Consider the following 24320-nt stretch of genomic DNA (forward strand, 5'->3'; position numbering starts at 1 on the left):
TTACCTTGCATATAACGAATTTTTGGTATAAAAAGGGTCGTTGCATAAGAGCAAATTCACACATACACAACATGCATACAGCAAGGGAAACCTGTAGTGGGATATGCACTGACCCAGTGACATAATCAATAGCATAACACCACCTTCCTCTCAACTCAGTAACATATTAAAACCATTTTTTCTTTGATATTACCAAAAAATCCCAAACACCAGGCACTGAATGTGTGTAGAACACTTGCATTTGGAGCTCTCAGAGGACTTTACAAAAGTTAACCATCTTCATTTTATAGGGAAAAATCTAAGGCACAGAACCAGTCACTCAGGCTCCTGGCAGCTCCCCAAAAGACTAAGACCTGCATCCAAAAAAATGAAAGGTTCTTTCTTATTTAGCAGCAGTAGGCAAAGGACTTTCTGGAAGTACTTTAATTCCTTGTACAAGGCAGTCATGATTCAGTTTTCACTGTGGTAGTGTAGACAGAAGTGAAAGCTACAGAGTGCAAAAATTTAAATATGCATCTAAAAGCAGATTGAAGACAAGGATGATACCATACCTCCTCCTCCAAAATCTTTGCACCACTATTCCTTTTTATATCCTAATATTAAATCAGATGAATAAAACTTCCAGAGGTTTGTCCAGCTCCATTATAACTTCAGATCGTTGCTTCCCAGTGACTTAAAGCAACTGTCCAAAAATTCATCTGTTACTTCTTCTAAGGTAGCTGGCTTCCACTTTGGGGCGTGGTCTTTGTCAATCAGCACTATAAAGATGAAATAGGACATGAAGCTATCAGTGAACTTTATCAAAATCACTTCAGATGGCATTAACATTCTACTGTTGCAATATCCAGTGCATATTAATCCACTCTCTAGCATACTTATTTTCGGTAAGATTTAACTCCCCCTTCCCCACAATGCTCCCCACCACTCCCCTGAGTGTGACTGTCCTCTGAAATGTACTGTTAACTAATTCACACTTCAGAATTACAAAAGACTGGACATACACAAACACTCAAGAAATCCCAAGTGTGCTTGCAAACTATGAAGCAGGGTGTGTAATGGTCCAGACAAACTTTAAGCCAGTGGTTTCTGTTATATCTACTGCTCTAGCTCAATGCACACAATCATTTGGCAATGGGATAGAGGTATAGAAATCTATACAGGATATCCATTGTAAAAAAGGATCCCTGTAAAATCTGGCGAATGACTAAACAGTTACTCAAATACTTAAGGAATTTAAATTTTTCACTGAGTCACAGATATGCAGAGCTGGAAGGAACCTCCAGAGGTCATCTCATCCAATCCCCTGCTCAAGACAGAAACATCCCTGTCTAACCTCAATTTAAACATTTCCAATGACAGAGCTTCTACACCTTCTCTTGGTAATCTGTTCCAGTGTTTAGTTATCCTCAATCATTAGACAATTCTAATATCCAAATCTTAATTTGCAAATTTCAGACAGTTCCTGGGGTACTGTGGCCCAGCCAGGCATTTCCCAGTTTGCATTTCTGCATTTGATTATTCTGTTTCAAGCAGAGTACTTTGCACGTGTCCTTACTGAATTTCATCCAATTAATTTCACATCATTATTTCAATTGACTAAGGTCACTTTCAGCCTTGATCCTATCCTTCAGGACATTTGCTACCCCACCCAGCTTGATGTCATCTGCAAATCTACTAAACAAGCACGCAAAGCCAACCTCTGAGTCAGTAATGAAAACATTAAAAGGTACTAGATGGAGAGAAGTGGCACAAACACAGCTTCCAGCTCCCTGGCCCCTGAGCAGCTCCTCTGCTCAGCCCCGGCATAGGCACAGGCAAAGCCCTGCACCTCCACAGGCCATGGGCTGTACATTGCTGACCCCTTGCTCTAGGTGCCAGGAAGCAGATTGCTGGCTCAGCATCTTTCTAGACCTTGAGGGTGGACTGACTAGTCTGTAATTTCTTGTACTTTCCATGTTCTGTCTTAAAGGTAGGCACAACATTTGCCTTTTTCCTGTCACTTTGGGTTTTACCTGACCTCCAGGAGTTCTCAAAGATAATAGCCACTGGCCCTGCCATTGGTGCAGTCAATTCCTTGGGTACTTTAAGAAGAATTTCATCTGGCTTTGCTGATTCAAAACTATGCAATTTATTTAATATCTGACCTGCTCTTTCCCTGACTAGTCTAATTACCTCCTCCCCTACCCTTGCTACTAACTGTGCCTGTCATCCAATAGTTGACCTTTTTGGGAAGGCTGAAGTAGAAAAAGGCGTTCTGCTGTTCAAATCGAAAATGTTCCATTTCCAGCTCTCAAAATATGCCACCAGTCTCTGTAATGTTCTATTAAGCATCAAAACTATCTGCTGTGCATGTAGCACAGTGAATGTTCTGCCCTTTACAACTTCTCTTCAGCAATTTATTCTTATTTAGATTTATAGCCAATGTTAAACTGGCAGTCAGTCTAAATGATCTGGCCTCAGCATCTCTTTCTCCGTCTCTCATCTTGCAGAGACCATAGCTATCCTGCTATGGCAATTGTTCATCTTCTTGTTTTCAAGAGACAGGATGAGAGGAATGTCACAGGCTAAGTACCAACACTGGGCAAGACTGAAATTTCAATGGGATGTTATCAACGCCTCCTACTATATTAGGAATCACCGTGACTCAGGGTTTTTTAGGGTTTCAGAATTCCAGTTTCCTTTGCCATTGGACTAAGGCAGCCATGGCTATATCTACACTGACAGGAGCAACCTTAAGATTGCTCTTATGCCCATACCCAACAACCATCTACAGTGAAAACCCATAAAGTCTGACATCAAGCAGCAGTTCAGCCCTATTTGGCAAGTTCTGCTTAACTCTAGTGTCTGTGGTCAAGCCAGTCTCCTACGTCCACTCTGCCATGTGTCTGGAAATCACCTGGGTCCTGCAGGCTACAAGCACAGAGTCTACCAGAAGCAATCCTACAACTTCCAGTTCCTGACTTCAAGCCCTTCTGCATCCCACATCCTGTAGTTAGATCCAAGCACAGAAGGTGAAACTTATTAACTTGCAGACAGATCCTGCAAGGGCTCCCTCACGGGATAAGCAGCACAATGTGGATAGTTTTGGTGTGAGCAGCAAGGTAAGATATAGGTAGGGAGAGGCAGCTCATTTGGTTCAGGCTGGTGGGGGACAACTTTCTGGGTCAACCTTAAATATCAGTGCAGACCAGTGATTCTCAGCCAGACTGCCAGGGCACCATGGGGTGCTGGGAGATGTTTGAATGGTGCCATGAGGTATGTGGAGATAAGAAAGTGTGAGGAAGTCAAGCTCAGGCTCAGGCAGGATTCCAGGGATGCCGGGCAGCTGCCCCACCCCCATTATCTGGCTTCTCTGCAATGAGGTAAGCACTGTAGTTTGAAATGGGGTGCTGTTAAATTAACAAAAGCTATGGAGGGGTGCCTTGAATCTAAAAAAGGTTGAAAAACATTTATGTAGACATACCCTAAATGCAGCAACAGATGTTTCATCCATCAATGTTTTTCCAACTCTTAAGTCTAGCAATTTTTCTTTTAAGTTGTGCTTCAAACCCTGAGGACTTTAACACAATAGAACTGACCTTGTTCAACCCAAATTTAAGTTTTTCTTCCTTTGTTCATTGTTGCAGTTGATTGCTAATTAGCAGCATGCTATTATGTTTCATACACCAGATTTCTGAAAGACTTCTGGCCTCAGAAGTTTGCTTTTTCTTAATTTTTATTTAAGGCTGCTTTCTGCAATGACTCCACACTGTGCATACCTACAGAAACTGGGTTGCTAAAATGTTTAATCACTGCTTAGTTAAAATATTTAGTCTGAACAATACCAATTAATTGTTCAACAAGGACAACATTTTCATTGTGCCTGTGCATTCGTTGATATGGGGAAGAATGGAGTAAATGCCTTGGAGTCTTTGAGCCACCTTAAGGCAAACTTACTACTCGTTATTAACTTAATGTCTATTTAACATGAACATCTTTTTATTTATTTTTTTGTAACAAATATCAATTCATAGGAACAAATTCTTGAAACTCATGTATCCAACTGTTCAGCAACACTTCTTTCATCACAAATTATGAACTAACAGTGAGACATGCTGAGTGTATGTATACATGTTATTAATATGCTGTAAGCTTACTGCACAGTAAACTTTCCCTGGGAGTGTGTCCATATGTGAGCCCGTTGGGAGCAAATTTATCTTGATGGGAACAATTCAGTGCAAAACTACTCCTGCTCTCCTCTGCCTCCAGCAGAGCAGCCAGGGGAGCTCTAGGCTCCCCCAGGTGCCAGTCCCAGGCTGGCAGGGGGCACCAGGGTCAGGCCTTAACTCCAAGGGGCGGGGGGGGGGAACTGATTGGCAGATCAGGGCACAGGGCTGGGAAACTGTCCCTTCCCCTAGCAGCTGTTTCCCAGTCCCATGTCCCAATCTGCTGATTGGCACACAGGGCTGGGAGGCAGCTGCCTGGGAAGGGGACAGTTCCCCTCTCCCCTGCTGCCTGGGTTAACCGGGAGCAATTTGCTCCCCATCAACTATCTAAACGTGCTACTGTACAGTAAGTAATGTGCAGTTTATGTACTACTTGTATTTACAGGCAGCGGAAAACTATGTCTTAGCCTAATTTACTGCACAGTAACTGCTGTGCACAGTTACATGGTGACTAATCTACTGCACAGTAAAGTATCTCATGTAGATATGTCTGCTGAGTACCCAAAATTCAAGGTAGCTTTAATGAGATATGCAAGTCCCCTCTTCCTGCATACAAGGTACCAGCATGTGCTCAGCACAAGAGTTTAGTTGGCAGACTTAGCCATTCTTCCAGGTAGGAGCACCACCACCACCATTTACAGTTACATCCCACGCAAAGTTTAAAATAAACTGCCCAGCAAGGACAGCCATGTTTCTATTTAGGTGGAGCTGAAGGAGTAACCTGTTATCTCCTCCTGGTGATGTTTCTCTGCTCACCTCCAATAATGGTGTGCCACTATCTAGGAACCTGCACTGGGTGGCTTTCTTCCTTAGGAATTTGAACACACAACAAATCAAGAGACAGAGAGGGGAGGGGCAGGGCTAAAAAGCAGGCTGAGCTGTGTGGTGATGCCACAGATCAGGGGTAGGTGGGAGTTGCAAAGGTAAGGGGAAGAGGTAAATTACTGCAGCAACCCTTCCCTGGGGCTGAAGTAAGTCCTCATCTAAAAACTCCTTAATATGAAAAGATGTATGTTCTGCAAGACAGAGTTCCTGCTGCTCTTTTCCTTTGTATTATCTAGACTGAATTTGTGATCCTGTTTTAAACGAAGCTAATAGATAGGCCGTTAACTCATGCACTTTAAAAACACTCCAAAAAAAGTTTGTTTCACGATGTGGCAGAATGCCATCTCTGTCTCTCCCCAAACTCTGCTATCAGGTGGATGACAACTCTGATAATTTGGTTACCATGGTCACTGCAGAGGGCAGACACCCCTGTCCCCATTTACTTCAGGTAATCCTGAGCTGTAACTTGAGCTGAATACATTCCTGAGGGAGGAAAAAACCTGCTCCCTCTGCCTATGTGACTGGCCTCACACACCTGGGCAGGGGCTTCAACTCCCTATTGTTCTAGGCAAAGTAATCATGACTGGGAGTGGCCTAGAGACCCTTCCAGTCTACCTGGTAACCAGTGATGCATTTCAAATTGGTTGGCTGATAGCCAACAGCTGCTGGCCTTCATTGGATCAGGTAAATGAGGTCATAAGGGCTATCTAAGTTAAGGACTGCCCAGGAGGCAGGGCAGCAGCCATGATGAGAACTCTCAGAGAAGTTGGACCATCTGAAACTTGCTCTCTCTCTTGAAATGCATGTTCAATGAATTGCTTGCCACCAGAGGGAATCTCCACCTGCCTCTGCATGATACTTGTGAGTAAGCTACTTGAGATCTAACTAGATATATAGCTTGCAGTAACTCAGATGCATGGTCAAAGGCTACCATGCCACTGTTTGCTCTAACGTATTTCTCTGATATTGCTTCACCCTGTATCCTATTCCAAACCAATAAAGTCCTCCTTGAGCACACAACATGGGAGACTTATCGGAGGAGGGTCTGGATTATGCCTTGGGGTCCCCTTGGTTCGGCTGACTAAGGGAGACCACTATTTGTGCTTCAAACTGAGGGAAGCACCCCAAGTTCATGCAGTGGGTTGAGTACCCTTCAAGGACTGCTAGGCCTGTGTTTCCCAGGGGGCACAGGACCAAAATCAGTCCAGATCCTGGGTGGTGGCATCGTTACATCCAGGATTGCGGTTGTGCTCCAGGAAGGGGGTTAGCCAGATGCAAAGCACCCCCAGGGAGGGACTCTGAGCCGGGAAGGTGGTCAGGCGCAGTGAGGTGGATGGCTCAGTGCAGGAGCACCCCATACGGGCCCCACCACACAGCATAGCTTGGGCTTTGGAAGAAATCACTCTAGAGTGCCTGGAGAAATATCTATAATTCTGCTAATTAGCTTGAGTTACCTGGCCATCAGTTAATTTGAGTTAAAACAGGACTATAAATGCTAATCTATACAAATCCCTTGGTGCTAAACAATTGAATGTTATATTGAATGAGACAGGCAGATTTTTGCACCCAGTTAAAAAAAAAAAGTATAGAAGGTTTAGAGCAAAAGAATAAAACTCAGCATCTTCATAAAAAATGTGTGTTTGCTAAATTCCAAGTGTCCTAAATACTTTGCACAACCTTCTATGCCTAGTAGGCAGCTGAAGGCAGGCCTAAGGGCACAATCTGTAAACAAAATAGTTTCCTTAGCAGCGTTTCATGCAATGCTTAACACTATTGATTAAGGAGCAGAGTCCACTACTCTAACTCATACTGGAGACTGCACACAGTTCCACACGAGTAAGAGTGGCACAATCTAATGCTGAATTCATACATAACATATGCTGCAATATTTTCCTCTTGTTCCTAAATGAAATCCTTAGGGAATATGGGTTGTACTACCTCATAAATCAATTACTCTTGATTTCCTTTTCAGAGAAGATTATCACCTCAATAGAATCATAGAATCATAGAATCAATGAGTCGGAAGGGACCTAGACAGATCATCTAGTCCAACCCCCTGCCATGGGCAGGAAGGAGCACTGGGGGTCATAAGACCCCAGCCAGGTGCCTATCCAGTCTCCTCTTGAAGTAATAATATAACTTGAATCATTCACTCCTGTGAAGAGTGACAGTATTTAAGGCCTACCATAATTTCTTGCATACAACGTGCCCTGGCATAAGATACACACCTGGTTTCTGAAAGGCAAAATGAAGAAAAGAAAGATCTTTCCTCATTGTAAGTAACGGAGTAGCAGCAGCTAGAGGGCTAAGACTCCTCACAGTTTTATTCCTGTAGAGCACACGCAGTTACTTGGGAAGAATCACCTTCCTATCCATTACGTATTTCAGAAAATGGGGAGGCAAATTTTAAAGGAGAATTTTACATGGATTTTTTACAAATTTGCTGATAGACACTGTTGTGTTAAAAACCAAATGGTAAGTGTTATCTTGGAAGAATCTCGTACCCTGGGTAAATATGATCTGTGGCCTCACTGTGGAGTCTGAGACCTTGCAATAGCTTTAACCATACATTTCTTAAGGTGGGAAGAAAAGTAGCAAGTAAGTATTTTATACCTGCCTGCTTTTCTAGTTAAAGAAAAATGGAACGCTGACCTCAGACCTTGAATTTTTATCATGTCATTTTTAACACTTCATTTTTAACTTATATCAAAGTTGATGTTTGTGCAGTGGTTCAAATTCATTAATTGCTTTACAAGTCCTATGGCAGTTGCTATTATAAGTCAAATAAAACCTCACAGTTATTTCCTAAGTTTACTAAACAGCAAAACTTTCATATCTATGATACCCTCTTATGGTGATCATTGGCAAGAACTGAATTCATGTTAAATCTTTACATCCACATGTTATTCAGTTAGGGCAGCTTCACCTTCTACTGATGTTATCAGGTACTTTAAATGTCCAATAAGATGCTGGTAATTTGGGGATTACTTTTTTCAAAGAGTTTATCTTTAAATGCCAGCTCCTACACCATCCTTTGTTACATTAAATGAGCCCATCAATGGGCAAACATTCTTCTGGTTTTGGGGAAGACCATTCATAGACTAAGGAACTACTCAAGGTGAGTAAAAAGCAGACTAGAGCCAAAAGTTATTCAAGAACAAATTATACAAAGTACAGTAAGGCAATAACACAATTATGCTCCATCACCATTACATGTTCTTTGCATCTCCATGTAATCATGGTATAACACACAAAAGGGACCAAGCAGCAAATTAAAGCTGCCTAGCTGCTGTCTCCTCATACTGTTTTTCATTCAGCTGCTTGTGTGGTTATCTTGACAAACAACTTGTTTCTATCCTCTGCCTTGTTCCCAGATGGCTTTAATGACCTTGTACGTTACAGATGAGAACCACATTTGATGCTCAACACTTTCCTCAGGCTTTGAACAAGACTGTCATTTTCCACACAGTGATGTCTCTGCACCTATGCAAGTTTCTACATGGATTCAGAACTCATCCAAGGAATAGCATCTTTTTAAGGCACAAATGTTTTCGTATTATTTTCTAGCCCAGGGCTGTACAACTTCTGCGTGGTGGGGGCTGCATGCCCCACATGTTGCAGATCCACAGACTGCACACAGCATGGGCCATGCATCCTGGGTACAGTTTTCCCAGATTCCCCCCTCTTGTTCAAGCAGCCTGCCCCAGCCTAGTCGTGTGTGGAGGGTGGATAGCCTCTTCTTCCCCCAGTCATGCATGCAGCCTGGCTCCCCTCCCCTCAGCCCAGTGCTGGCAACACAGACCTCTATCCAGCTGCCTCCCCCACAGCACTGCCCTGCCCCCAGAAGCTGGAAGAGAAAAAGTGTTAGGGGAAGCAGATTTCCTGGCTGCAGTAGCAGCAGGAGCAGTTTCAGGAGTAGTGGCCAAGTGGGAGCCCACAGGCCTTATGTTATCCCCTTACGAGCTGCCAGGTAGATAGCACAACAAAGTCATATACAGGTCCTGATACCCTGTACTGAGAGGCCTTTGCCTATGACTAATACTTAGTGCTCATAAAACATTTTTCATCCTCAGGATTTCTATATATTTATAAAACATTTAAATTGTATTAAACATTTTATCCTGCTCCACTGGTCAGTCTTAACTACCTGATATCATGTACTGTATACTCCTTATGAAAAGGACTGGCTCTATTTGTGTCTCACACTGTGCTATGCAAACTGACATTTTAATAACCAGGACTCCCCTTTCTGAATGGGAAAGCCAAGACACAAGAAGACTGAGTAGTGTGGACAAGGTCACACAGCACACCTATAGCAGAACCGAGGACGGCCTGACTTCTAGAGCAAATCGCAGTAGAAGAATAGCCCTTTTACTTTCTGCTGAATCCTTTCCTAACTACCCCAATACTGATAAATGCTAAATTTATTATAAGGGATGTAGGTTGTAGCCGTGTTGGCCTAAGGCAAAGTTATTTGGGTAAATCTGGTATCGTTTATGAGACAAACTAAAATAGCTGGAAAAATTCTTCTTAGAAAGCTTTTGGGCACAAACGCCCTTCATCAGGCTGAGGAATCATCTGCAGAATTTATTATAAGTCAGTTTATGTATCCAGACGATCTTCTCTGACACATTCATATAATACTATACCTGAAACATTACCAAAACTAGTTCCAGTGTTAATTTTTCACTGAGAAATAGTTAATGTATCTGTTACTAGCTTCACCTGTTGATTCTGTAAATCATTTTGGAGTTTCCCATTTTCACTGCTCAATACTGCCCACATTGGATATAGCTTGCTCTTTCAGCTGAATGAGTGCAAACAGCTTTCACTGTGCTGTGCTCAAAGTCAACATATATATGTAGAACAAGAGTGGGCAACCTGCAGCATGGTTGCCACAAGTGACATGTGAAGCCTGTGTGTGGCATGGCAGATCAGAAAGCGGGCAGGCAGCAAAGTGGTAGATAGGGTAGGGAGCAGAAAGCAGAGCAGGTGATCAAGTTGGGAACACAGGGCAGAAAGCAGAAAGCACGAGCAGCTGATCACACAGAGAAAGGGGAATTGCAGTAGCACTCAGGAATGGTGTGGGGCTAATTTGTGGCAAGCCTGGCAAAAAGGATGCACCCCACTGGTATAGAACATCAAAATACATTAGAGAGACATAAGAGTCATTGCATTTGGGATTTAGAATGGTTATAGTAATAGAATAAGCTTGATGAATTCTTTCTTACTTGCTCGAACACCTTCATAGAAGTCATGGCCTCTCTGAAAGGCAAAGAAATAGGAGAAAATATAATGCATTCTATTTCTCCCTCTTTACTGGGCTCAATACTTTTACATGAAGTTTCGATACTCTATGCAACTCTACTTCCTCTTTTTTCGTCTTGCCTTCCTCTCCTTCATTTACAATTAACTCTCTTTACTTAGCAACTGTGCCTGTTACTTCCTTCCCCAAGTCTGGGTTGTGTACCTTCTTTCATACTATATATCTGAAGCAACCTTCCTGGTCCACCAACAAAATGCTCTCCTCCCACCCAAATATCTTTCTAAGCTTCCTTAGCCTATCTCAACATCTCTTGCCATTTGAACTGGTGTCCTGTGCATTTAGTTGACTGAATTACAGTTATGTCCAGCAAGTTCTCCCTCCATGGCATATATCCATATATTTCCTTTGTATAGGAATTTTGCAGAATCCTGGTATACAGGATTGGTCCCTAGCTTGTAAATTCCTTAGAGCAGGCCCTTTGTCTTAAACTGATTTGCAAAATACTGTGCATGTTTAACACGTATTACAGTAAATAATTCTGTTTCACCAGCCTCTGAAGTCCATTTGAAAGAAGGGCAATTTATTATAAAACATTCCAATTCCTAAGGACACAATAAGAGAGTGATAACACACATTTTGGGAAAGGAGTGATAGTGATATTTGCAGGTCTAAATGGGATATGCCATTAATTTCTACTGTCTACTCTATATGATAGCATTGATTCTAAAAAAGATTTTCTGTAGGTATAATGAAAAGTGACCATAGTACAAGGCTTACTGTCAGGGTTCATTCAGACAGTTAGTCAATGACTGCTATACTGCTGAACCAGAATTATTTCCTATACACTTTACCTCAGTATACCATAATTTTAAGGTACTCGCATAGTCCCATCTATCAGTATAACATCCTTTCATATATTTATTGTGACAACACTCTTGGGAGGTTGTCCTCATTTTACAGACAGGACCCAAGGCAGAGAGAAACTGACCTGCCACAGAAAGCAATGAATTGAACCAGGCCAAACCTAGATGAATGCCCTCACCACAGGGCCACCTTCCATTTTATTTTAGTGACCATGTTTCCATCTAGTTGCATAAACTGGCATAAAAAGGTAAAGACAAATGCCAACCTGAACAGATACACCAGTAAGATACTTAACATTTAATTGTCAGCCATATTCATTGCTGTTATTAACATGAAATACCAAAGTCTGAGATCAGTTTATCACATCTGGAAGAAGTAAAGATGATTAACTCCTGCTTACCATGCATGCCTGGCTCAGTCTGTATTCCATCGTTAGAACATTTTGCAGGTCCATGGAAGCCCCTTCTTGAAGCTGTCTGACAGTCATCTTTAAGGATGTTGGTGACATTTTACTAATGGTCTGTGGACAACAATGCACTTCACTTTTTACTCTATTCGATGTTTAGTCAAGTGATTTTCAAAAATGAAGAAAAAATTATCTAGTGACTTTAAACTGTAAGAAACAACATTCAGCAATATTCTAGAACAGGCATTGGCAACATCTGGCCCACAGCCTGGATATGGCCTGTGAAGCCACTGGATCCTGTCCCCGGAGCTGGAGGGCTTTGCCTGTGCCTGCACCCATTCCCATGCTGGGGCTGGACAGCGAGGAGCTGTGCCAGAGCCAGGCAGCTTTCAGCTGTCCCTGCACCACTGCTGCTTCTCTCCACCCTCCTGTTTCTGGCCTCATGTGGGCCAGGTGGTTTCGCCAGCAAGTCAGAGGAGGCACGTGGGATTTCCCTGACACTGTGCCAGGAGCTGCACCTGTGCTACCACTGCTTCTCCCAACCCCCATTCCTTGGCTGCCTCAGGGGGTGCATCTTCCATGCCATGGGGAACAGGGTTGAGGCACCTCCACCTGCTGCTGACACAATGTCAAGGCCACCCAAATTACACTGGACCAGATCTGGGTCGTTCCAGCCACCTTTGGGGCAGCTTCACTCCTTCACTTCTGAGGTTTGGTGCATATAGAACAGGGGCGAGAGGGGTCCTTGGCACTTAGGAGCTCTGAGGAAGTGCCGTAAACATACCATTAGATCTATGGATAAAAGGCAACAGTAAGTGTAAAATGTTGCTGTTTTAACCCAGGGCTGTCCATCTTTTAAGCCCCTGGGGGCTACAGGCCACACCAGGGGAGCAACGGGCTGCATAGATGCTCCCTTCCCTCTCCCTATCCCCCAACACCACACCCTACTCCACCCCCACATTGTTCCACGTGGGCATCCCCTTACCACTGCACCGGGCACCCCGCACTGCCTCATGGTGCACCCCCTGCCTCCCACTGCTGCACCGCACCCACCACCACTGCTCTGCAGGGCAAGAGGACAAAGTGGCAGCTGGAGGCAGGAGGGGGAGTCTGGCAACTCAGGGCTGCTGTTGCAGACAGAGCAATGGAGTGAGAGCCCAGTGGCTCAATTTAACCTTTCACAGGCCCCACACGGTCCATGGGCCGCCAGTTGGGCAGCTCTTTTTTAAGCACAAAGGAGCAGGACTCATGAGATGGCATTTCATTTTGCTCCTTGATATAGACAAACACTATTCAGTTTTCCAACTACAACTGTGAACTGTGGCATTATATAAAAGATTAAAATGCCTACAGGTTGCAGTATGTTAGACATTTGTTACTTATTTATAGAGCTTTCTCAGTGTTTACAGAATCCATGGCAAGACACAATTCTTAATTACAATGTGTTTTAAAAGGAAAGACTTAATGAAGTGTCAGAAAACAACACAGTGACTTTAGACATCTAAATTTAAATCTACAGCTCTAACGAGAAAAACATAATTGGAATCCTGGCTTTACCAGTCTTCTCTCAGGGCTAGGATGTCTATAATGTCATCCAAAAATAAATATTCATATATGCAGTTGAATCTGATGACAAGCAGTTTGTTGGAAACCTTTTTGACAAATTATCCATTAGAAAAAAACTTATCCTGCAGTTACAGAATACTGTAGCCATAAATTGGTCCTCCTTTAAAACCGTCTTGCAAATTTTTAATAAAAGGTGATTGATATGTGGCTGGTCAGTATGGCAATGGTATAACTTTGAATATATATATTTTCCACCACAATAGCAGCCAGAATAAAGTATCAGTTAACATAAGCATGAATAGTCTACTTTGTTTTTCAGGAGTATATCATAGGATCATAGGAAAGTAGGATGGGATGGGACCTCATGAGGTCATCCAGTCCAGCCCCCTGCTCAAGGCAGGATCATCCCTGACTAAACGAATTCCAAATCAGGTTTTTACAGACCAATCCTTGATGGTTAGAGTTCTTCTTTTCGAAGAGTAAGGAGGGCTGATCTGGAGCTTTGACTTTCAATCTACAAGTCTGTAAAATGACTAATGGCCTATTTCAATCAATGGGAAAACTCTTCTTGACTTCAGTAGGGCTTGAATTCACCATTTTTCAAGTGCAGGTGCACTGGGAAAAATCCTGGCATCTGCTGAAGTTGGTGGGGTTTGCCATCAGTTTTACTGGGGCCATTATTTTGCAGGCATAATGCAGAGAACTAAAATAAATTAACTTTGATTTGTTCATTGGTATTTAGGAATAAACCATTTTTGTGCTTCAGGTGCAGAGGGGTGTATACATATAGGTATGTGTAGTATACAGTACATATATTACATATGTAATGTAGAGTGCGTGTGCATATCCATGTATTATAAATGAGCATAACTGAAAAATCTAACAGAGTATTTTTTGTTTGAAAGTATTAAGCTATTGATGTTAATAAGATGGAATTAATAGTATGGGCTGTGACCCAAGTAGGCGGTGGTTATGTGAGCTGCCTTCTACTACTGGTATTAAGAGAGGTCTCGTAAGGTCCCAATTATTTCAGAAGAATAACCACAGCATTTTACTTTGCTCTCTTGTTGTTTTTGCATAAAAACCCTACTAGTTTCTTTCAGATGAATGCGCTTGTTTAGATGAATTGGTGCCTCCTGTCTGTTCGAAGGACATAAGCAACTTTGGGCCTGTAGTTCAGGCTTATTAACTCACCATATATTGTTTTCCTGTTACAGCTATCTTGGGTTTATTGCTTTACTTATCTGGGAGGATGAATAGCTTAAAAAATATGAACAGCTTACAAAAGACTACATATTATTCACTCATATAGGGAAGTGAAGACTGTCTTCCTTGAACTCAGTTAAACCTAACATGAATTCATAAAGGGAACAGTTTGGTTAAAGAAATAATTTCTTTTCAGTTGCTCTTAATCCGGTAGGCCCTTTTCATTTCTGGTACTCCTCTATGAAACATAATTAGGAGCATCAGGATTAGAAAGATGGAAAGCTCTCTCCTTTACTTCTGAAGCTCTTAGAAGAAATCCCCCAAACCCTCCTCTTGGAATCCCCTAAATGCTGCAGTTGGATGGGATGCTGCATATGAGAAACTTTCTTAGCAACTAATATCTGCCTCTGAGATAGAAAAGGAATGGGTTGCATTAGGAGGGGGGAAAACTGTTCTTTGTTTGTTTCCCCCAAACTCATCCCCTCCTCCTCCTTGCACAATCAGTTTATTTATAGATAGGCTGGTGAGTCATTTTTCTGCATTGCACCCATCCTGGATGCTGTTTTTTCTTTTCCTGTTCTTTTTTCCTTTCCCTTGATTTATAGCAGTGCCCCCTCCACCTCCAGCCTTTCTGATTTTTCCAGATCAGGCAGCTGCTGTGTGTACTAGATTAGTAAACTGCTGTTCTCTGATCATTCCTGCTCCAGTGCTCTCTATCCACAATGCACTGGGTACACTGGGTTTGCGTACAGCATTTGGCCTGGGCCCAGCTGAGACTTTAAGACCAGACAATGTGTCACCCAACAAATGGGCAGAGGGAACTGTGGAAGGTAGAGCAGATACAGCACAACAAGGGAGCTAGCAGCAGGAGGTATTTGCTGGAACTCAAAGTATACAGTTTAAGCCAGTATTTATTCTTTCCAAAGGAGTTTCTCCATCAGACCAGCTGCCAGACGCATGCAAAACAGCATGGTAAAACTTGAAGCACTAGTTATGATTACAGGACCTACTGTTTGCACAGCAGCTGCAAGTTGTCAGTAGACATAAGTAAACAAGCAAAAATGGGTCAACTGCTGTCTGGAGAGAGAGGGATAGAAATCCATGTGATTGCAAGCCAGAAAAATTGTTGATGACTGGAAATCTGCCATTTCAGCTTTCAGGTTAAGAGTTTGATGTCCTTGTTGGAAATAATGTGAATAGGTAAATCTTACCATCTGCCACTTCTGGCTGAAGTGGTAGCGGATCGCCTACAAATTGGAGCATAGAGGGAATGAGGAAGCTTTTAGTCATTCTTGTAGAAAAAAATGTCAGTTTTAAGTTGAAAAAGAAAACATTTTTTTTCAGATTAATGATGTTCATGCTTCTGCTCTTCTTTCTCAAAATAAATTTCAGAGTTCAGTTCTATTTTCTTGACTATGGTTTTCATCTCTGGCATGCTGTCTTGCAATCACAGACTTGTTGGAAGTGTTACGCTCTTGGAATTTGTTCTCGTATTTACAGTGACAGGATGCTGTCCTTCATGTTGGTTTGTAATGTCAAAAAACTTCATAAAAATCTGATCTTTGTAAATACGGAGCCACCTAACAAAACTGCCATTCTTAATCTCAAGTACTTCTTGTGGTTAGACTGCCTGGCTGCTCAAGGCTGCAGCGCACTGGGGTCACCTAGCTGGAGCAGTTCACTGATTCCAGGGGAAGGAATTCTTTTCCCACTTTAAGGAGAAAAAAAAGAATAGCTGCTACCCTAGGAGGCAGCAGGCAGTGGGAGAAAAATAAAAGACTAAGGAGCAGTGGAACAATTTTAAGGACACTTGGAAGCTTTTTGGAGACTGCATATACAAAACAGATGCTAGGACTTAGAAATGTTGTATTGTGTGTATGCTGTTGTCATGACTGAACTAGGCTTGTGTAATGATACATACACAATAGAGTGGTGGTCTTCTATTTGACCTCATTTTAAATTTATTTTTAAATCTGATTATCTTTTGATGGGAGGCAGAGCCGACCCTAGTGGGGTAATGGTACCTTAACACTGCACGGGGCCATGGTACCCCCACAAAGGGAGGGGGTCTCCGTGCTTCTTCCGTGGCATGGGACTGAACCGCCAGCTCCAGGTGGGCCCTGTAGGAGTGGCTGCGGCCACTCCACCAGGCCCCCACAAAGCGCAGGGCCCAGGGCAGCCACCCCGATTTGCCATACCCTAGGGATGGCTCTGATGGGGGGTGAGATTTCTTTTTCTCAGAAATTTGTTCATGAGATCCCATCAAGATCCTCAGGTGGTGATGACCACTTTGTTTATGATAGTGACCTCAGGATACAGGGAACCACTCAATGGGTAGTCCATGCTCCAAAAAAGTTGCAGAGATCACAGGGGAAGAGGTAAGATGAACACTGCTGTTGAAAAGTGAAGCCACTGGCCCAAAGTCACACAGTGAATCAGTGGCCAAATTGAAGAAAAAGAACCCAGAACTCCCAAGTTTTAGCTCCAATTTATTCAACTAAATGAGAGCTGCAACTTTAAGGCATCACTAACCGGTCATCATTATGAAATATAATGAGGTATGTATAGCGTGAAAGGAACTATCATAACTGTTCCTTCCTCTCATCCACACTACAGGATCCAACAGGCTTCTTGCCATCTACCCATTTTTACAGTGAAGGAGAAAAAGGTTTTTTATTTCATTTTTAAAAAGTAAATGAGCAAGATCTGGGTGCTGCCAATTGATAATGACTAGAAAGTTGTTTTGGAAAAGCCAAGGGTAGATAATGGACTGAGAACTATTAAGTGCCTGGAGATTTGTGCTCTCCCAAAGTCTGAATACATTGCTGCATTTTCCCTACAGTTTTATCATCACTACTCTTGCCCTAAAAGCAAATTATGACAACCATTAGCACAATGACAAAATGAAATGATCTTTTATTTATAGCAATAGGGAATAGAGTCTTAATGAGTGCCTTCAGCAAATACCATGAACATTAGATACAAAATTTCTGTTCAAATCATTTGACAACCATTCTTTTCTTCTCAAATAGATACATTATTCAAGACCACTGGAAATCTGTTAGAAATAAGTTAAACTGTGTTGAACATGGTCTGCACATGTTCTGCAAAAGATTTTGAAATATCTGAGGGTTAATCAAGCAAACTCGCTCAGAAAGCATAAAAACACACTAAGTGTTCTTAGACTATTTTATCTTTCCAATGTAATTTTATACAAGTGTGTTTAACCCGTTCTCTTCTATTTAAAACAGAATCTCTTCAACCTTTATTCCCTATAATCTTGTATTCCTTCTTTGACATCCTCCCTAATGAGTTTCCAATACCCATATATTCTTTCCCTTTCCCCTGGACAGTTTGGAACTCCCTTAAGCGAGCCATGTCCTCTTTTTCCTTCTTTCCTAAACTCCCATGGAAGGTAAATTTCTTACAGCAGCCTGCACAGAACCCGTGAAGCCATGGCTAGCCTTGCTCCCAGTACTCAAGCTCAATTGTCTTTCTACGATGTTCTTCAGCTTGCAGTACAGACATATCCATCTGTCTGAGTCCTTACATGGACACTCGTAACTCCTGTTCTGAACCTCTTCACCAAAGTATTTGGGAGCCAGGTAACTGTGCTCCTCTATTGTTAAAGTAACCAAACAGGTGAGCACTTTCATTTCTGCAAGGATGAAAACTCATTTCTTAAAGGATAGAATAGGCACAGGCTTTGCTACTCGTTCTCTTCTTCTAAATAGGTTCTTGCACTGTGCTTACTGGCACAGAACCTGTGCACTCCTCTCCTCCTTGCCAAGATCTACCTTGACTGCCTATCAATGCTCCTCTTTCCCAAAATGGACCCATCACAGGCTGCAAGGGGGAAAGCAGTTCTCCTGCTAATGAGGATGAATGATGCACCTTCTTCCACGCCGTGGAAGGCCACTGAAGCAGAGCCTCAACTCCATTGTCCCACTCTACTGCTAGCAGCTGAAAAGGAGAAACAACTGAGAGCAACTGCAGAGAAGGGATATCAGCACCAAGAGATCCAAAAGGATGGTAAGTGTGTACCTATAATAGTCATGGACAGGGGAATGGGTGGAGGAAAGAAAGAGGAGGGTAACAGGATACTGTAAGCAGGCATGAGAAGGACAGACCATGCATATATACATAAACCAAATTTTTATTAAGGCCTAAAGCAGATAAATTTACTGATATTTCCATCCCCAATACCCAAAAGGAGGCACAAACCCCCTTTGGGTGCATAGCTGTATGTAGGGAGAAACAGATGAGAGTCAGCTGCATAACTGTAGGAGGCAGGCTGCCTGTGATGGGTATGTGGAGAAGTTGTGGGTACAAGTGGCTGAGGCAGGTATAAAGAGAATGAGGAGAAGGAGGATGGGAACAGAAATGAAAAGAAAACAGTTAGAAGGGGATATGATTTGACTCCTAAGGCATGGATGGGAAAAGTGCAGGCTGGGAATAGATTGGCCCCTGGGCACTCAATAAAACTGGCAGAGAGGAAGCAAACCATTTCATGCCTGTTTCAGAAGCCTGTTCACCCACCCATAGAGCTTTGGTTTCTTTTTAGCCTTGAACAATTAGATATTTGGGGCCTAATCTAACACTCACCAGAAACAATGAAAGCTTTCACAGGAGGAAGGAAGCTGGGCGACTAAAGGTACACAAACATGAGCAGGGTTAAATCTGAAGGCCAGGTCCTAATGTGGAGGTCAGTGCATGGGACTGGGTTCAAGCGCAATCCAGTGCACTGGCATGACATCTGGCCTTGGAGCAACCCCATGCAGTATGGTGATGTTATGCTATCTGGTGCATGGGGACATGTCATCCAGAGCATCCTCATGGGTCCAAAAAATCTGGCAGTGAAGGAGCAGCAGCATTAATTGCTACAGCTTCCAGAGGTACAACAGTTTCTGGGCCTGTGGGGAACCCCATGGGCTGGGTGATACAGCTCTGTGGGCCAGAGATGAGTACCACTGACCCATAACGTTTAAGAAAACATTTTCTTTTAACAAGCAGCATACACAAAATACCAGATCTAATAGGGTGGGGTGAGCTTCATCAACACTCTTTAAGGGCAGCATTCCTTTGGAACACTGAATTACTTTATTAGAAGTAATAAAGCCCCATATATACATGCATACACACACACGCCCCCTTCCTCCTAGTAGGAACATCTAGTTGGTTTTTGGTTTGTATATCTGCATGTGTTATAAACCACTAAGTCAACAATTATGACTCAATCTGGACAAGTCATGGTTAAAAGCCAAATGATGTAATAAACACAAATGACTAACTATCCAACTGTGCTTTTCTGTCTTATGTCTGTGGTCTCCACCTGTGATTTTGACTAATGACATTCATTACACAATTCTGATGCATGTAAATACTGCTATATTTAATACAGGAATTTTCCCAAAAATAATAAACCTGGCTTGCAGGATTCTCTCTCCCACCCCATTTGACTTCATTTACTCTTTTAACCTTCCTTCACTGGTTACCAGGCAACTCTAAACAGTGCTGTGAATATAGGCTGAACTGACTACTGTCTTATACAAAACAGGAGTAGTTTTTCCACTATGCCATTTTCTAGGCCTGGAGTTTTGGGGGAGTTTGGTACAAGAAAAGCAATAATTATTAACATTCTGGAGTTTGCAAAAAACTAACAGACAACACAGGTTACTGGAGTCGGACGATGGGGGAAGATGCATCCTGACCCTCTTGGTATCAATGCCAACAAGTTTTCCAACTTCAGTGGGATCAGATTTTCACACTAAATTGCAACATTTTAAATCTAGGCTTTCAGCACCCTACTTTTGTACATAAATAATGTGTGACAAGTAAAACACTCTCCCTCCATTGTGGTTTTTGGCAGTAAAAGTTTCACTCAAAAAGTTCTCATCCAACCTCTCCGCAAACTTGAAAGTTTCCATTTCTCAATAGCGAGGAGAGAAGCAGCATAACATCATCTCTAGCTCAATGCTCCACCACTCTACCTTGGAGAGATCACCAAGGAAAAAAGAAGAGATATCACACACTTTCTAGACTCCTGTTGTTACTGCTAAACCTGCCAGCAGAGGTATCAGCTAATGCTGACAGAGATGGTGCTTTCCAAGTTGTATACTTAGAGATGCACAAAGCTCTAGGGTCAGGGGCAGTATCTTTTATTACACCAACTAAATAGTAGCAAAAAACCTCCTTTCCTTTGTAAGCTTTCAGGTGCATACACCCTTCATCAGGCTGAGGAGAATTCAAAGATTATAAAAATCCCCATAGGTAGAATATAAACTCCATTTTGTACAGAGGAGGAAGAGGCTGGGAGTTTATTCCATGGAAGATGTTGTATTTTAGCCATTTGGAAAAGTAAACTTCATTGCTAACAAGAAAGATGGATTTTTTCACCTCCCTGGCTGCCTCTAACATCAGACACCTCCAAGGAAGAAGACAATCTAATCTGCACATCACAGAGCACCACTCTCACAAAAAGACTCTCAGATGATACCCCGGGGAATAAACTTCCAGCCTCTACCTTTCCTGTGCAAAATGGAGTTTAGTTTCTACCTAGGAGGACTTTTACCATCTTCGACTTCTCCTCAGCCTGATAAAGGGTGTATGTGCCCGAAAGCTTGCAGAGAAAGGCATATTTTTCCTACTATTTAATTGGTCTAATAAAAGATACCATGACCCAAGAGTTTTGCGTTTCTCTTTTTCCTCAGACCAACATGGCTACCAAATAGATCCTCTATAATACTGACCCACTTGAAACTGACTCATGTTACAAAGGTCATCAGGTAGCCATTAACTGGTAATGACTTTTGGTTTTAACTGGCCTGGTGTGTATCTGAATGTCTCACATACTACCATTTCCCCAAACTATTCACTAAGCCTTCAAACTATGATTTCTGATATCCCATAGGCACTGTAATCTCATTTTTCCTGGTACTTGAGACACCCCAAGGTGAGTCATGCTAACAAGACTCATTATTGTCAAAACCTTTCTTATTCCTGTTTCTGTGCAAAAGACTTAAAAACAGAAAGGAAAACTAAAGAACTGATCCTGCAAAAAGTTACACTTTACTTCTTTTGAGAAATTCAACTGAAATCAATAGGATTAGGCACAGCCTTCTTGCACGAATAAAAAATATATGCAAATAGATCCATTTTGAGGACTTTTTTCCCTGGAAAAGTCATTGAGTTGGTCCTCAAGGAATCCATTTGTAGCACTTGGAGAAGGTGATTAGGAACAGTCAGCATAGATTTACCAAGGGCAAGCCATGCCTTCTATGATGAGATGACTGGCTTTGTGGATGTGAGGAGAGCAGTGGTGTACTTTTGATATGGCCTTTCACAACATTCTCACAAGCAAACTGAAAAAATATGAATTGGATGATTGGACTTTAGGGTAGATAGAAAACTGGGTGGACTGTTGGGCTCAATGTCTAGTTGGCAGCTGGTATCAAGTGGAGTGCCTCAGGGGTCAATCCTGGGGCTGGTTTTGTTCAATATCTTCATCAATGATCTGGAAAATGAGATGGAGCGCACCCTCAGTAAGTCTGTGTGTAACAGGGGGCCTACCGGGGCCGATCTCCACGTGGCCCGCCCAGCTGTTCTTGGGCTAACCGCCTGCCTTCTCGCCTGCCATGCCTTGGCCTTAATTGATTAATTAATAGATGTAATTAGGCAGGAGACTGCCCATTCTCTGCCCCGCTGCTAGGGGGTGCTATCTGTGGCTCCATTCCTCCCCTACACCGCAGCCCAAGCCTCGCAGATGACATCAATGTTCTCATACACGCCAGTCCCACATGATGGGCCCCAGAGTCTTGCTGTAGAACCCCACCTGGGTTCCTCCCTTCAGGCGGACACTGCCGTCTTCATACCAGGCCACATATCGCCCTGCCATCGGTTCCCCTTCGGGTGTGGTCCCCTCACTGGGACCTTCGGCTCACACTAGCCCCAGCCCACCTCCAGGCCAGTCGGGACCCCAGGCCCCTGGCTCTTGGGCATCCCTCTTGGTGGGCCTCCTTGCCCTTCTGACCCTCCTGGTCCTGGCCCCCACCTGTGCAGGGAAGCTCTGGCAGGCCCTGATGTATGACCCATACTCTTATCCCGGGGTCCCCCTCTCTGGGTCCTCCTCCACAGACGTGGGGAGCTGGGATTACCTTACACCATGACTGGTGCCTCAGGGTCTCACAGGGGACTCTCACTCCCCCCCTCGGCAGCAGGTCATGGTGCTATTACTGGTGTTATATTCGACCCAAACTCTGCCTCCCCACATTGGAGGACTTACTGGGGTCAGGACTCAGCTCTCTCTTTCTGGCTGAGCCCCCTCTCCCTTCATAGGGCTACACATGCTGCCCCCCTCACACTGGGGGCTCCACACTGCTCATAACACCCCCTTTACTCAGGATCTCAGGGCTTCCCTCCACAGGTGGGCTCAGGTGGCCATAGCCGTGCCTGGCCCCAACTCTCCTCCTCAGGGTCTTGAACCCCCACAGGGCTTAGGTGGCCTTGACCATACCTGGCCTCCAACTCTCCTCCTCGGGGTCTCAAACCCCCACAACTACCTCTGGTGTACGCAACCCACCCTAAGGTGAAGGCTAGGGGTTAAGGCGCCCCGACCCGCCTTACACCCGGGTGAACACTGGCCTGGCATTTCCTGGGGGCTCCCATGCCACTGAGAGCCCCACCAGGCCACCCACTCCCAGCAGGGTGTAGTTTCAGGTCATACCCAGGACCAGGAGCCTCCTACCATCCCCTACAGTTCCTCCCTTACCTCCAGATAAAACTCAACAGCCCTCTGACCAGGTATTGTTATTACCTACCCTCCAGCAGCCAAACTGCCTTGTTTATTTAGGCAGCCCTGAACCTAAAATGGCTGCCCTCATTAGGCACCTGGAGGCTGCCAGCTCCAGGGCCTTAAAGTAGCAGGCACACAGTGCCCTGCCACACTGTGGATGACACCAGCCTGGGGGGAGTATTAGATACAGTGGTGTGTAGGGCTAGGATTCAGAGAGACTTTGACAAATTGGAGGATTGGACCAAAGAAATCTCATGAAGTTCAGTAAGGAGAAGTGTAAAGTCTTCCAGCTGGGATGGAACAATCCCATGGACTGCTACAGTCTGGGGAGCAATTGACAAGCAGGAGCTCTGCAGAAAAGGACCCGGGGGATACAGTGGACAATCAGCTGAATATAAGCCAACAGTGTACCCTTGCTGCAAAGAAAGCTAATGGCATACTGGGCTGCCTTGGTAGAAGCACTGCCAAAAGACTGAGGGAAGTGATTATTTCCCTCTGTTCAGCACGGGTGAGGCAACATCTGGAGTACTGTATTCAGTTTTGGGCCTCCCACTATAGAAAGGATGTAAGCAAATTGGAGAGTCCAGCAGAGGACAAGAAAAGTGGTTAGGGGGCTGGGAGACATGACCTATTTAGTTTGGAGAAGAGAAAACTATGGGGGGATTTAACAGAAGCCTCCAACTACCTGAAAGGTGGTTACAAAGAGGATGGAGCTAGACTGGTCTTAGTGGTGGCAGATGACAGAACAAGGAGCAATCATCTCAAGTTGCAGCAAGGGAAGTTTAGGTTAGATAGTAGGAAAAACTCACTCACCAGGAGGGTAGTAAAGCACTGGAACAGGCTACCTAGAGGTTGTGAAATCTCCAACCTTAGAAGTTTTTAAGACCCAGCTAGACAAAGCCTTGGCTGGGATGATCTAATTTGGGATGGTCCTGCTTTGAGTAGAGGGCTGGACTAGGTGACCTCCTGAGGTCCCTTCCAACACTAGTTTTCTATGACAGAAGGAACATTATGATTATCTATTCTACACTCCTATATAAACATAGGCCCTAGGCTCTCTCCCAGTAATCATTACATCAAGCCAAGAGTTCAAGGATAGTTTCATAGTTTCATAGATTTAGGGTCGGAAGGGACCTAGTAGATCTTCTAGCCCGACCCCCCGCCAGGGCGGGAGAACAACAAAACCCCAAA

The 24320-nt window shown here is 43.6% G+C and overlaps 1 protein-coding gene across 2 annotated transcripts in view; it reads right to left on the reverse strand.

The window, feature by feature from the left end:
- Positions 1-363: 363 nt before the first annotated feature.
- HIBCH (3-hydroxyisobutyryl-CoA hydrolase) overlaps positions 364-24320 on the reverse strand; it is a 131116-nt gene continuing 107159 nt past the window's right edge. The window contains exons 12-15 of one of the 2 annotated variants that reach the window (XM_019523098.1): positions 11561-11680; positions 10262-10295; positions 2897-2986; positions 364-758 (exon numbers count right to left, since the gene is read on the reverse strand). In XM_019523098.1, the coding sequence (XP_019378643.1) occupies positions 643-758; positions 2897-2986; positions 10262-10295; positions 11561-11680 (360 nt within the window). In that variant the 3' untranslated portion in view covers positions 364-642. The remainder of the gene's footprint in view (positions 759-2896; positions 2987-10261; positions 10296-11560; positions 11681-24320) is intronic. The other variant, XM_019523099.1, reaches the window with a different exon arrangement.

Source organism: Gavialis gangeticus, unplaced genomic scaffold (assembly GCF_001723915.1).
Source record: "Gavialis gangeticus isolate Ggan-Ray unplaced genomic scaffold, GavGan_comp1, whole genome shotgun sequence".
NCBI classification, from domain to species: Eukaryota; Metazoa; Chordata; order Crocodylia; family Gavialidae; genus Gavialis; species Gavialis gangeticus.